Source organism: Ctenopharyngodon idella, chromosome 12 (genome assembly GCF_019924925.1).
Source record: "Ctenopharyngodon idella isolate HZGC_01 chromosome 12, HZGC01, whole genome shotgun sequence".
NCBI classification, from domain to species: Eukaryota; Metazoa; Chordata; class Actinopteri; order Cypriniformes; family Xenocyprididae; genus Ctenopharyngodon; species Ctenopharyngodon idella.
The window spans coordinates 1303265-1318400 of NC_067231.1; the positions used below are offsets into that span (position 1 = coordinate 1303265).

Genomic DNA, 15136 nt, shown 5'->3' on the forward strand with positions numbered 1-15136 from the left:
ACAAATTGGGTCCCCCCTGAAATCGGGTCTCCTTTAGGACCCCAAGCGATCCCATTGGTTTGAATAGGTACTCTCTTTAGCAACTGAATACAATTCCTACAAAATCATGTTTTGATAAATACTGTTATAATGACCGTTTATGTCTGTATTAGCTTATATACTAGCATAGCATACAGATAAGCGATTAGCCTGATAGCTTAGTTTATACACACATTTGCACTTACCCTATATATTCTCAATTATCTTTAATGTAATTATGTGTTAAATTAAGTGTTAAATGTCCAAATATTTAAGTTATAAATAAAACAAATGAATGTTTACAATTATTCACTTATTTTCAGTTAATCAAGTGTAAGAAATTACGTTCATTTGGTTTTATTATGCACTAATGTGTTTTTTTTACGCATTATAAAGTAAGCTATGCGTATTTTAAATTAATATCATTCGTATATAATAATTAACTGACAGTTTGGGGAGACCCGATTTATCATGACAGGAACCCAGCGTTCAAGCGCTGCTGTCGAGACTTTTATTTTGAATTCTGCAGTAAACACCGGAAGTTCCATCGACACTCAATTCATATTCACTGAATTCACTGAGAGCAGAGGTGGATAACATTGAATGTGTGATCATACTTAACATGTTTCGTTCAACAACGAACATGACCTGAATCATTTTATGAGCGATTCGATTGAAAAACTTTGCGGGACCGGATCCGGTACGTACCTTTTTAATCTTTCACGTTTACCTGCCGGTGCATTCCGAGCATCTTCACGTGATGTCCACACACTGCACTGACAGCAGAAACACACCAGCCCTCGTTGCATTCTTCATGTGCTACTACTCTGTTCGTCCATTAGTTGACCTGCATTGTCTTTGTTATGCTGTCGTAATGGAAAGTTTATCTTTTGATCAGAAGTGAAAGTGAACACCTGAGATCAGTGTTACAGTGTGTCAATCATAACCATAGCAGTGGAACCAGGTCAAGTGTGGGTTTCCATGCAGACAGATGGCAAACGTGCACGAGCACTTGAGACTCTCATGCTGGTTAATAGTGGAGATACTTTAGTCCTGAATTTCCTGAAATAATCCACAAAGTGCATGTGTAACGTTAAGTAAACGTGCTAACAGGATATGTGAGTATTCTGCTGTAAGAAGTGACAAAGGTTAAGCCTTTCCAATTACAGTGCAAAGCTCCTTACTTTTGAAGGAAAAGGAACTTCCCATGCAGACACATTCACTTACTGTCCAGTGGACTGGATGCATGTCTTACTTTCATGTTGTTGCAAACCCTTAAAAAGGAGATCTGATGCAGATTGTTAGGGACTGACAGCCTCTTTTCTTTGCATCTTAAAAAGAAAGTGAGACTCTTAATTCGTCTAACTTCTGTTCCACAGAATACATTGTCATTTGAGTCTGGAGGATGTCAGTGAGTAAATGATGAATATGTAATGTTTATTGTGCCTATTTACGAATTTCTCAAATTTGGGTTACATTTTTTTTAAGGTGCGCTTGTTATTTTTACTATTTATTATTGAGTATATATGGGTCATTCTACAGAAATGGTTCAAAGTCGACTTGAAAACGTCTTGGAAAAAATGTCTTTTTCCACAAATTTTTTATGTATGCAAATTGTATAATATCCAAGGTACTCATTTCTAGTAATTATACAGTTAATTCTCATATTGTATTTTCAGAAAGTTTTGGAATATTTTTCGTCTCCCCAAATTTGTCACTACCGAAACACAATAATAAATAATTTTAATAAGAAGGGTTACATTGACCTATTAAGATTTTGTTTACATCTACCTTGGAAATATATTTTTTGGCTATTTTATTAAAAAGTTTTCACAGGTAAATCAATAACAATTACAATTTTAACAATATTTCAAGTGTAATTTTATGAGATTTGTTGTATTTTGAATCCAGTCTTTCTTTGTAAAATGCATAAAGTTTATCATACTGATTTCAAAGTGAAGGATTCATTAGTTTGAATAAACATTGAACCAAACACTATAATAACATCTTAGCTGATAATTCAATATACTTTATTTTTGACAAAACATCCCATGTTTCGGTCGTGACTGCACAGTTTCGGTAATGACAGTAATGTGTTGGTAGTGACCACATCACATTACAGGATTTTAACTTACATACTAAAACACTACTAAAACATATTAAAATACTAATGATTTGCATAACTGTACTAAAATTTTGTATATTTCCCCCAAATAAATGATTATGTGTTCCTTTTGTCACTACCAAAACAATGATGTCTTGTGCCGCTCAAAATGTTAATCGGCACACGGTTAGCTAGCACAGTTCTGAACAGTTGTACACACATAAAAACTACATTTTATGGAATAACACCCAAAAAAGTTTGCTTAATTGCAGAAAAAAGGTGTTCGGTAGTGACATTCCTGAAAGTTACACACAGATTTTCAGACATTTGAACACATTTAACTCAAAATGATGGACCTATCTACTCTGAAAGAGAAGCTATGAGAGGGAGGGACACAGGAATATTTCCTGATCAAGAATGTAGAAGTGTGTTAAAATCAGTCTCAGACAATGGACTCAAACACACACTGTTTTGGTAGTGACATGAAAATGCGGGACACGTTTTTTTTTTTACATAAAGTTTCATGATTTACAAATAAAATATAAAATAAATATTGGAATAAATATTGAATTTTATCATCTGATAAAATATAAAAAAACAATGGAAAATATTGCAAAAATTTCCACAAGTTGAAATTTAGGGGTTAGGGTTTGGGATAGCCACCTCCCAATTGAAAGTACCCAATAAATGATGATTTTATATATTTTAAGCTTACTGATATTTTAAATATTATTGTGAGATTCAATAGACAATAAAAGGATCTTAGTAAACATCTGAAATTTAAATACTTACATGTTTTTTAAATGTGTTTTATGGTTGTGGGACAGCAGTTTGCACCAGTTCTGTAGAATGGCCGATATAGTATATTATTGATTTTTGTAATTTATGCATTTGACCAGATTTTATTAGAAGTATTTAATGCTCTAGTACTGTTTAATCTAGACAAGGAGCTTAAAATATATATTTTTACTATTTAATATTTTTGGTCTCTGCATAATCTCCATACTTCCATTTGTGTTATTTTATATCTAAGATGACTCCGTTTCTTTCATCAAAGTATTAAAATCTGTGTCCTGATCTGACAGTTTACATTCAAGCATTGCGTTTCCTCATATCAACTTGGTAACGAGCTACTGACACTATGTGACATCAATATGACATCATCATCACGTCACAGCATGTAATTGTCTTAACCACAAGCTCACCTTCCACCTGCGACATTTGGAAAAATGAAGTGTGTCCGGGTGTCCAGATGGCCCCATGGGACACGGATAAAAATACCGCCTCAATCTTGTAACTAATACTCACTTTCATCAGCCACTGGCCATATCAGATGGACACTTATTGTCCTCCAGAGGAAGCGCATCCAGTGCTGGGTTTCATTGGTCTTGTGACTTGAAACTTTTCTTAAGTTGGTTGTTGTTGTTACATAAGGTGAACCGCCAAGGACTTGATCAAATATTTAGTGTTTTTTTTCTGCCTCGGACATTAGTTGATAATCCTGCGCAATAGTTATCCACCCCTTGACCAGGTATTTTGATCTCGGTACGTTTTTATCTAATCAAACTAATGCTTTTCTATGTCAGAGAAGGTGTGTCTGTAGTTGTAGTTCTGGAGTAGATCTCTTGGACTTAAGGACAGTTTCTCTCTTGATACGGACAAGCTAAGAACAATTTTTATTGAGTCCTATTTGAATGCATTTATTTGCTTAGAAAATCAGAAACCATAAGAGTTGGGTAAGGATTTTAATTACACTCTGTGTGCCTAAAAGATTTTGTAATATCTTCTGAAAAATATTTTATTTATATTAAACTATTTATTTATATTATTTCAATTATATTATTTATTTGCTTATTTATTTACTTACTATGTTTTTCTGGAATATCTTGGAATATGTTCTATATGTGTGTGTTTTTATTAGATAAAAAAAAAAAATGTGTTTATTTACTTGCTTATTTATTTTTCCAGAATGTCTTGGAATTTTCTATGTGTGTGTGTGCTCGTTTATTATTTTGATAATTGATTTATTGATATTATTTTAATATATTATTTTTGAATTTATGCATATATGTGCTTATATTTTTTTTATTTTCCTTGAATATCTTGCAATAAAAAAGTAGTAAATAAATTAAAAAATGTAAAAAAATAAAAATAAAAAAAACAAACAAGTTTTTTTTTTTATATATATTGAATTTTTTTAAATACTTTTTAAACTTATTTAGTTACTTATATATTTTTCTCGAATATCTTCTATATGTGCATGTTTGTTTATTTTTTAAAAATATTTATTTACTTATTTTTCTGGAATTTTTTTTTCTTTCAGTTGGGGAGGTACTTTATTCTCACATTTTATAATAATAATAAAACAAAAAAAGAAATTATTGCCTAATTTTGCTATCATAAAAAGATAAATAATAGTTTTATAATTGTTAACCATCATTTATTTCTCAGTTTTATTCATTTACAACATCTTTGGTTCCTTAGGCTGTATTATTTACTGATTGGCTGAACTTGTGTGTTTAATGAAGACCATAAAGGTCAAAAGAAGCTGGTATTGCTGATTTCATGTGGAGGTCAGGGTGTTTGTGACCTGTGTGTGATACGCCGAAATGAAACACTGAGCTTCTGTCATGTGTGTGTGTTGAAGGAGGGATGCGCAGCTGGAGGTGGTACCTCTCCAAAGTCATGCGTCTCTTCCTGCGCTGGTTCCGGCTCTGCCCTCGACGGGGACGCAGAAAGCGGTCGAGCAGAATACGAGACCTGTGGAACTATGGGACGGTGCTACTGAAGTCCCTGTACTACAACGTCCAGACCAATTCAGACACGGTGCTTGACTGTGTCTTTGAGCCCATCTACTGGCTGGTGGACAATATGACCCGCTGGTTTGGAGTGGTAGGCAGAACAAAATCTATTTTCTTTATTTACTTCATAGTTTTAGGAACAGAAGTACTGGGATAAACGTTTATAGTTCGGATATAAACACTGATGTCTACCGTAGCGATCAAAATGGAGCAAATCACCTTTTGAAAGCAACTTAATGCTTCAAATTACATTGGCTGCATCTGAAATCGCGTACCGTAGAGTAGGTACTACATTTGAATTTAAATTTACTTCACGACCGGAAGTAAACTACTCACTGGAAGTAGTAAGTCATCCGGGTACTTTTCGCCTACTGTTTTTCGAATACTATGAATTCGGACATACTACTCTGTTCGCATACTGTTTATCGCGTACTATATAGTAGAGAAGTATTCGATTTCGGACGCAGTGATTGTTACACCAGTAGGTGGCGACAAGTGACTTAATAACATACCTGTATTTGTCACTGGCTGCGTCCTAAAGCTTAAAAATGCATCAAGGCACGTCCAAATCCAATGTTAGCTTCACTTCCTGTCTCCTGAGATACCTTCATCTGATTGATTTCTGATTGACGTCCGAAATCGAATACTACTCTACTATATAGTACGCGATAAACAGTATGCGAACAGAGTAGTATGTCCGAATTCATAGTATTCGAAAAACAGTAGTGTGCATACGATGAATACTTTACTATTCCATGAGGCCACGGGAGAGGATTTGTGAATGGAGTTGAAGGAATGTAACTGACGCTGGTAGGTCATGTGATGGTAAAAACATAGCGGATGTAGTACGTCTGAATGCATTCGTACTATATAGAACGTATTTTTTCAACGGTCGTGAAGTAAATTTAAATTCAAATGTAGTACGTACTCTACAGTACACAATTTCGGATGCAGCCATAGTATCCTTCACTGCCTTTGATATCCCACAATCCTGTGCTTCCATTCTGTGACAGTTGAGCTAAAATTAAAGATGGCGTCTGAAAGTTACGGTTGATGTTGAGTGTGTGTAAATGTACTTTTTTTTTATTATTGGTTTTTTTTTATTTTTATTAAAAGGAATTAAATAATTAAAAGATTAAAAGGGATTTAAGGGAATAGCAAAAAAGAAATAAGAACGGTAAAAGTTCCAGGTCTGTTGTTGTTATTGTAGTTAATTTAAACTATTAGCAAATATTTTTTTTAAAAATAGCCTAAATTCACTCACTTATTTGTAAGTCTAATTATGTCAAAAATGCTTCTTGTCACATTCAGTAATGAATTACATTAATCATATCATACTAATCAAATAATAGCATGTTTTCAATTAAAAATGGTCGAAATATCATAAAAATGTTGAGTAGTTTTCATCACTGGATATTACTGTTGGTCGCTGAATATTTCAGCCATAAAACAGTTGTCAAATATTAAAAGTTTAGCTACTTACTCGCCACGCACTGCTAAAACGAAAGCATTGGAGTTTGCGCTCATCTTTCTGTGAACATTAAGCCCCGCCTTCTTTGATTTGATTGGCCAGCTCACTGTTAGACCAGCCTAAGAACCTGTCAGAACCTCTAGATAACCTCAAAATAAAACTCCATGTTATTCTGTTTAGTTGTCTATTTAGAGTTGTGGGAGAATCGTGATCTCTATTTTAAATAAACAAAAATAAAAAAATCATGATTCTCATTGAATCGTGCAGCTCGTGTCTGAACTTGTTAGTTAATGCGTGTTGAAACTTTAACAGCTCACAGGATTGACCATTTCTAATCCCTCGTCTCCGTTTCCTCCATAAAGGTGTTTGTGTCTCTGGTGATCGTCTTGACCAGCTCCATCGTGATTATCGTCTATCTGTGCGTTCTTCCCATCATCTTCAGCACGTATCCCGTTCACTGGATCCTCTGGCACCTCTGTTACGGCCACTGGAACCTCCTCATGCTGGTCTTCCATTACTATAAAGCCACGACCACGTGTCCGGGTTTCCCTCCACAGGTGCCTGAAGTTATTTCACATTTTATTAACATTATAATTTCACATTTTACATAAAAATCCCATTCATTTTGGGAACTGATTTTTTACAACTTATAAACCGTTAACGACAGAGCTACGAGGTTGTTAATCAATGGCATACTTGTTTTAAAATAGTGTGTAAAGGGATAGTTGACCCAAAAATCAAAATTTTGTCAGCAGCAGATCTCGCCCCCCATTGACTACCATAGTAGGAAAAAAAATACTATGGTAGTCAATGGGGGCGAGATCTGCTTGGTTACAAACATTTTGTGTTTAGCAGAACAAAGATATTTATACAGATTTGGAACAACATGAGAGCGAGTAAATGATGACAGAATTTTCATTTTTGGGTAAACTATCCCTTTAACAATGGAATTCGTGGTAAAAAACTACATTACCCATGATTCTGCAATAAAAAATAAAAAATTACAAATTACTCTTTCACGCCGGTCCAATCCCATGAAGCACTGCGAATGATGTAATCGAGTCTCCCTATGCTCTTAATCTACATAAATATTCGTATATATGCAATATTTATGTATATAAATATTTGTTTTTAATTTGTCATTTGTCATGCTTCATGGGATTGTAGTTTTTTCCCTCATTAAAGCAGTTACAGTATCTCACAGAAGTGAGTACACCCCTCACATTTTTGTAAATATTTTATTATATCTTTTCATGTGACAACACTGAAGAAATGACACTTTGCTACAATGTAAAGTATTGAGTGTACAGCTTGTAACAGTGTAAATTTGCTGTCCCCTCAAAATAACTCAACACACAGACATTAATGTCTAAACCGCTGGCCACAAAAGTGAGTACACCCCTAAGTGAAAATGTCCAAATATTTTGTGTGGCCACCATTATTTTCCAGCACTGCCTTAACCCTCTTGGGCATGGAGTTCACCAGAGCTTCACAGGTTGCCACTGGAGTCCTCTTCCACTCCTTGACGACATCACGGAGCTGGAGGATGTTAGAGACCTTGTGCTCCTCCACCTTCAGTTTGAGGATGCCCCACAGATGCTCAATAGGGTTTAGGTACCCTCAGCTTCTTTAGTAAGGCAGTGGTCGTCTTGGAGGTGTGTTTGGGGTCGTTATCATGTTGGAATACTGCCCTGCGGCTCAGTCTCTGAAGAGAGGGGATCATGCTCTGCTTCAGTATGCCACAGTACATGTTGGCATTCATGGTTCCCTCAATGAACTGTAGCTCCCCAGTGCCGGCAGCACTCATGCAGCCCCAGACCATGACACTCCCACCACCATGCTTGACTGTAGGCAAGACACACTTGTCTTTGTACTCCTCACCTGGTTGCCGCCACACACGCTTGACACCACCTGAACCAAATAACTTTATCTTGGTCTCATCAGACCACAGGACATGGTTCCAGTAATCCATGTCCTTAGTCTGCTTGTCTTCAGCAAACTGTTTGTGGGCTTTCTTGTGCATCATCTTTAGAAGAGGCTGCCTTCTGGGACGACAGCCATGCAGACCAATTTGATGCAGTGTGCGGCGTATGGTCTGAGCACTGACAGGTTGACCCCCCACCCCTTCAACCTCTGCAGCAATGCTGGCGGCACTCATACATCTATTTCCTAAACACAACCTCTGGATATGACGCTGAGCATGTGCACTCAACTTCTTTGGTCGACCATGGCGAGGCCTGTTCTGAGTGGAACCTGTCCTGTTAAACCGCTGTATGGTCTTGGCCACCGTGCTGCAGCTCAGTTTCAGGGTCTTGGCAATCTTCTTATAGCCTACGCCATCTTTATGTAGAGCAACAGTTCTTTTTTTCAGATCCTCAGGGGGTTCTTTGCCATGAGGTGCCATGTTGAACTTCCAGTGACCAGTATGAGAGAGTGAGAGCGATAACACCAAATTTAACACACCTGCTCCCCATTCACACCTGAGACCTTGTAACCCTAATGAGTCACATGACACCGGGGAGAGAAAATGGCTAATTGGGCCCAATTTGGACATTTTCACTTAGGGGTGTACTCACTTTTGTGGCCAGCGGTTTAGACATTAATGTCTGTGTGTTGAGTTATTTTGAGGGGACAGCAAATTTACACTGTTATACAAGCTGTACACTCACTACTTTACATTGTAGCAAAGTGTCATTTCTTCAGTGTTGTCACATTAAAAGATATAATTAAATATTTACAAAAATGTGAGGGGTGTACTCACTTCTGTGAGATACTGTATGTTCGCAGTCTTGTACATTTGTCTTTTTGTCCAATTTTCACATACTTTTTTGCTTCAAATCAAAGTTTGTAATGTTGTGGTTCTCCTCGTAGCCATCCAACGTTATAATGCTTTAACAGAGACTTTTTAAAACATGAATCAAATCAAGTCCGCAGAAAAAGTAGACACACTGTTGAACTCTATTGGCTGATACAGCAACTTTGGCTCAACCAATGATGCAAGTTGGGGGTGGAACTATCTGTTTTTCCAACCAATTAAAAATGAGTGTTTCCGTTTAGTGAAGCTAGTGGCACTTAAGCTTCAACATTTTCTTTGCAAAAGCCATTTCTTTGCCTATTCATTCATTGTGTACTTTTTATTTTCAATTTTTAACGTTTTTTTAAGTGTTTGTTGCATGCTTATGTCTTTTGTTTTAGGAAAAGAGTGATATACCAACTGTTACAATCTGTAAAAAATGTATAGTTCCCAAACCAGCTAGAACTCATCACTGCAGTATCTGCAACAGGTAAGACAAGTTACCAAACTGAAGGCGATATAAGTGAATCTGATTGTATGAAGTTAAAGTCCCCCTTTAGTCAATCATTTTAAAACTCATCCTTGATCACCAAAATGACATAATAAAATGTTTATTCCTGTGAAAAAAATTCCTCATGCCTTAAAATAGCTTGAATGTAACTCGACACCCTTGCTTCATTTAGTATACGCGGATCCATGAATATGCAAATTAGTTTCCGCCTCCACTCAATCACACCAGCTCACATTACCTGATCCACTTGCTCAACTTTACTGTAGTAAACGATGCATGATGGCAAGTGGAAGGTCAGGTTTAATTCAGCCATATACGTACATCATATACATAATTAGTTAATGATATGCTAAAGCCCGCCCACACGTTGTCGTGATTGGTTAATGTAAACATTTATTTTTTTTGTATTGTGTGTATTGCTGTTTGCACTCAAGTCTCATAGTCATATTTTGTTTTCTCCAACACAGATGTATTTTGAAAATGGACCACCACTGTCGTATCCTTGTGAAGCAGCTAATAAATAAAAATGATTATGTGACATTGTCCTGCTGTGGTTTGAGTCTTAACTGACCTCTCATCCAGCCTGGTTGAATAACTGCGTGGGTCATTTCAACCACCGCTACTTCTTCAGTTTCTGTCTGTACATGACCATGGGCTGCGTCTACTGCAGCATCAGTGCCAAAGACATGTTCCTGGACGCTTATGATGCCATCGAGGTGAGTCAGTCTTCACCAATCTCAACTTCCTGTTGGGGTGACTTTTATTCAGAGAAACTGAACAATGGTTTCAGAGGGTTTACTCTGTGGATGTGGTTCTCTTCTGTTTACCAAAGCTGCATTTATTTGATCAAAAATACAGTAAAAATTGTGAAATATTATTGTAATTTAAAACATCTGTTTTCTTTAATTTATTTCCGTGACGAAAAGCTGAATTTTCAGCATCATTACTCCAGTCTTCAGTGTCACATGATCCTTCAGAAATCATTCTAATATGATTTGCTGCTCAAGAAACATTTCTAATTATTATCAATGTTGAAAACCGTTTGTGTGGAAACCGTGACATATTTTTAGGATTATTTAATTAATAGAAATAGAATCTTTTGTAACATTATAAATGTCTTTACTGTCACTTTTGCTCAATTTAATGCGTCCTTGCTGAATAAAAGTATTAATTTCTTTCAAAAATAAAACTTTAAATCATCATAATGAGAGATTGTTTTATGGTGGGCTTGTGTTTGTATTGTTTTTGTAGTCAGGCAGGTATATGGACATTCACACACAAGGGGAGGCGGTCCCGGGGGCGGGGCTAATCTATATCCCATTCCTGCAGCAGGTAGAAACTACATAGAGGCTGCAGGTGCATGCTGGGTAAAACTGCTAGAGGGCATTTGTTACTTGTCTCGCTGTAAGGAATGTTCCGGGTTAAATACAAGTTCAGCCTGTTATTAATTTCCACAGAAAATATTTGGTTTTCATTAATGCACTTACTATGGAAGTCTGTGCAAAACATTGACATTAATTCACTTCAGAATTCAAATTTCCTGATAATTTACTCACCTCCATGTCATCCAAGATGTTCATGTCTTTCTTTCTTCAGTCAAAAAGAAATGAAGGTTTTTGAGGAAAACATTCCAGGATTGGAAATGTCCAAATGTCAGTTTCAGTGCAGCTTCAAAGAGCTCTACACGATCCCAGACGAGGAATAAGAGTCTTATCTAGAGAAACCATCGGTCATTTTCTAAAAAAAATTAAAATGATATACTTTTTAACGACAAATGCTCGTCTTGCACTGCTCTGTGATGCTCCACGCATTACATAATCATGTTGGAAAGGTCACGTGTGACGTAGGCAGAAGTACCGATCCAGTGTTTACAAACTGTAGATCGGTAGTGTAGGTTTAGGTTAGTTATGACGACATGATCCTCTTATAAAAGCGCGTCATCTGACCATTCTTCTGTTGTTGTTGTTTTGAAGAGCTCCTATCAGACGCCTCCTCCTGCCTTCACTCATCAGGAGAGGATGGTTCATAAGAGCCTCGTTTATCTGTGGGTGTTGACGAGGTAAGACTTATTATTACTTTTTCACATATTAATCTTCAACGCACGTGTTTATTTTCTAACTTGTGTCTTTCTTCTCAACAGTTCGGTGGCTGTGGCTCTGGGAAGCCTCACATTGTGGCACGCAGTGCTGATCACCAGAGGAGAGACCAGTGTGGAGAGACACATCAACCGCAGAGAGAGGAAACGACTCAAACTGAGGGGCAAAGTAAGAGATTACAGAACTCTGATTGAGAAGAGCTAAGACAGAAGTGTACACTTAAACGTGCAATTTGTACATTTTAGGAGGATCTATTGACAGAAATGCAATATAATATACATAACTATGTTTTCAGTGGTGTATAAAGACCTTACATAATGAACTGTTTTTATTACCTTAGAGTGAGCCATTTCTATCTCATACACTGCGGGTCCCCTTACATGTTAAGTCGCCATTTTGTGCCGCCATGTTTCTACAGCAGCCCTAAACGGACAAACTGCTCTACACTATGTTGTTGTTTTTCTTCTTTGTTGGTGTTTTTAGAGGCAGCTTGCATCGTCACTATGTTAAATACGTACAAAGTAGTAGTAGTAGTAGTCGTCTGGTTTATTAGAAGCAGAGACTGTTCTTTGTTAGAAGTAAGAAGAAACCTCATTGCTTGACTGGCTACTCTCTGCTGTCTCAGACGACAACATCTTTGTCTTGTGTCAGGCAGACGGCCACCGTAGCTTCTCTATTTTGCTTCGAAAGGGAGGGGTGAGCTGCTGTTGGTTGCAATTCGCAACCTCACCACTAGATGCTGCTAAAATTTACACACTGCACCTTTAAAAGCTGAAGTGTGTCACTTCTGCAACTCCAGCAGCACAAAACACAATCACAAAAATAAGTTTCCAAATCTAGGAATAATAATAAAAATAATAATAATAACAAGGCTAATAATGATTGACCAATGCTAATAATAATTAATAATAATAATATTAGTAGTAGTAGTAATATTTTAAAAAACTTTTTTTAGATTTTTAAAAATTCTGTTTTTCAAAGATGACATTATATAAAACTAGCAGCACAAAACAATTGCAAAAATAACCTTTTTCAAATATATTATTATTAATAATAAAAATATTATTAATACATTATTATTATTATTGGTGTTATTTATTAAAAAAAAAAAGTGGTTATTTTTTGTGGGGGGGGGGGTGGTATTTAGATTTTGTTTTTAATTTTTTAGAATTTTTTAATTTTTTCAGATATGAAGGTATATAAATCTTTTTTTTTTTTTTTTCATCAATTTTTTTTTTTAGGTTTTCATTTATATTTTTGCTTTCAGAGATTATGTTATATAAAACTTAACAGCACAAAACGCAATTGCAAAAATAACAGTTTCCAAATCTATTAATAATAATAATAAATATAATAATAACAACAAAGCTAATAATAATGATTGACCAAATGCTAATACTAATAATTAATATTATTAGTAGTAGTAGTAGGTTTTTTGTTAGATTTTTAAATTTGTTTTTCAGAAATGACGTTATATAAAAAAAAGCAGCACAATTTTTTTCCAAATATATTATTATTCATAATATTATTAGTAATACATTATTACTATTATTAGTGTTATTATAAAAAAAATGTGTGTTTTTAGATTTGGTTTTTAATCTTTGCTTTTCAGATATGAAGTTATATAAAGCAGCCCAAAATGCAATTGCAAAAATTCAAATTTCCAAATATATTATTATTAATAATATTATTAATAGCATTGTTAATATTATTATTATTATTATTATTATTATTATTATTAATAAACTTTTGGGGTTTTCATGTTTTTGTCAATTTATTTTTATGGTTTTCATTTTCATTTTTGCTTTCAGAGATTGTTTTGTTATATAAAACTAACAGCACAAAACACAACTGCAAAAATCTATAATAATAATAGTTATTATTAATGATATTAAATTTTTTTTTCTTCTTTTTTGATATATTATTTATATATTTTTTTTTTATTTAATTATTTTTCAGAGATGAAGTTATATAAAAATAAAGTATTCTCATGTTTGAAGATAACTTCTGTCGTGAACTCGACTGTCTGTTCACAGATTTTCCGTAATCCATACCACCATGGGAAAATCAACAACTGGAGAAGGTTTTTTGGTGTTGAGAAGCGGAGGTGAGTTGTTTACCATATTATTATTATTATTTTTCCCAATTCAGGTAAAGGCAAAACTTAACTAACTATTTGACAGTGAATATATGTTATAATCTGTATGTAGTAATAATGGCTTTCCCCGTCGTTCAGTGACTGGCTAACACGGGTTCTGCTGCCCTCCTGTCATCTTCCTCACGGGGACGGCCTGACGTGGGACTGTCCTGCATACAGGAACAACACTGTGGCGATCTGACGTCATGATGATCAGATCCGCTCATATCAGACTCTTAAGACTGAAGGGGCTCTGCATCACCCCTGACCTTTACAAACGAACGACTGCTGCCGATTAGGCCGTCTTATGAGGGTTTTTTTATGGGCGTTTACTGAAATGTGTGTTTACTGTACAGCGTGAGATCCTTGTGCCGAGTTCAAAGTAGTACTTGGTGCCAAAGACTTGATGTGAATGGATTTTGGTGACATCTGTGGAATATTTATATTTTTTAACTTCCAGTGTTGATCATGATGACACATGGGAATCTTTGAGCTATGAACTGTTTTTCACAATGTTTTTGAATGTCTAAACATTTCCAAAGTGGTCCATGCATTTTGTTAAAAAGAAGTTATTTTACAATAATTTGCAAATGTTTTCTAATGAACACACTGATATGGTTTTAATTATGAAGTACGCATGTAGTTTTACCTGTACAGATGTGTGATGGGCTCCAGAAGTCTGAGACCACTGGGAAAAAAAAGTGTAACAAATATTTTTTATTCTTTTCTAATCACATTTATCTTGTTATAAATTATATTGTCGGCAGGATTGAATTACAGACTCTTATATTTATACAAGAATATTTTTTTCTTTTCATAAATTTGTTTTTTTAATAAATTCGCTTCACTACTAGTTCTTTACCCATTAATAATCATGCTACTTTCTTAAAAAATCAATTCTAGCACAGCACTACAACAACCATTATTAAATGAGACTTCACAATAGATAATTCTGTACAATGAACTCTGTTAGAGAGCTACATATGGCGATTTATCTAGTCAATAAAATACTTTACTCACATGTTCAGCATTTCAAATCCCTGTTCTTGCCATCTCCGAAAAGCTGGATTTATTATGAGCTGCTCTGTTTTTTTTAAATGGTTTATTCCTCAGAGATTCGACATGGAGCCGCTAAATCTCAATCTTTTTCGCTTGTTGTGACAACGAACCTATGCCACTCCCACACCAGACGCGCAACTTTTCT

General features: G+C 35.3%; 1 protein-coding gene across 2 annotated transcripts; it reads left to right on the forward strand.

Moving 5' to 3' along the window:
- The first annotated feature begins 524 nt into the window (after positions 1-524).
- Positions 525-14785, forward strand: zdhhc16b (zinc finger DHHC-type palmitoyltransferase 16b). Of its 2 annotated transcripts, XM_051914507.1 has the most exons (11): positions 525-718; positions 4770-5014; positions 6757-6951; positions 9590-9678; positions 10167-10195; positions 10282-10415; positions 10951-11031; positions 11673-11758; positions 11840-11963; positions 13832-13902; positions 14032-14785. In XM_051914507.1, the coding sequence occupies exons 1-11, from the start codon at positions 679-681 to the stop codon at positions 14132-14134; spliced, it is 1197 nt and encodes a 398-aa protein (XP_051770467.1). In that variant the 5' UTR covers positions 525-678; the 3' UTR covers positions 14135-14785. The 2 variants fall into 2 exon arrangements, with proteins under 2 accessions (XP_051770467.1, XP_051770469.1); XM_051914509.1 differs by lacking the exon at positions 10951-11031.
- The last annotated feature ends 351 nt before the right edge of the window (positions 14786-15136 follow it).

Bases quoted from the DNA above. Each gene is read 5' to 3' on its own strand.
- zdhhc16b (XM_051914507.1), top strand. From the start codon at position 679: ATGAGCGATTCGATTGAAAAACTTTGCGGGACCGGATCCG. The intron at 5,015-6,756 runs GTAGGCAGAACA...TCCTCCATAAAG, and splicing joins TGACCCGCTGGTTTGGAGTG to GTGTTTGTGTCTCTGGTGAT. The intron at 11,759-11,839 runs GTAAGACTTATT...TCTTCTCAACAG, and splicing joins TATCTGTGGGTGTTGACGAG to TTCGGTGGCTGTGGCTCTGG.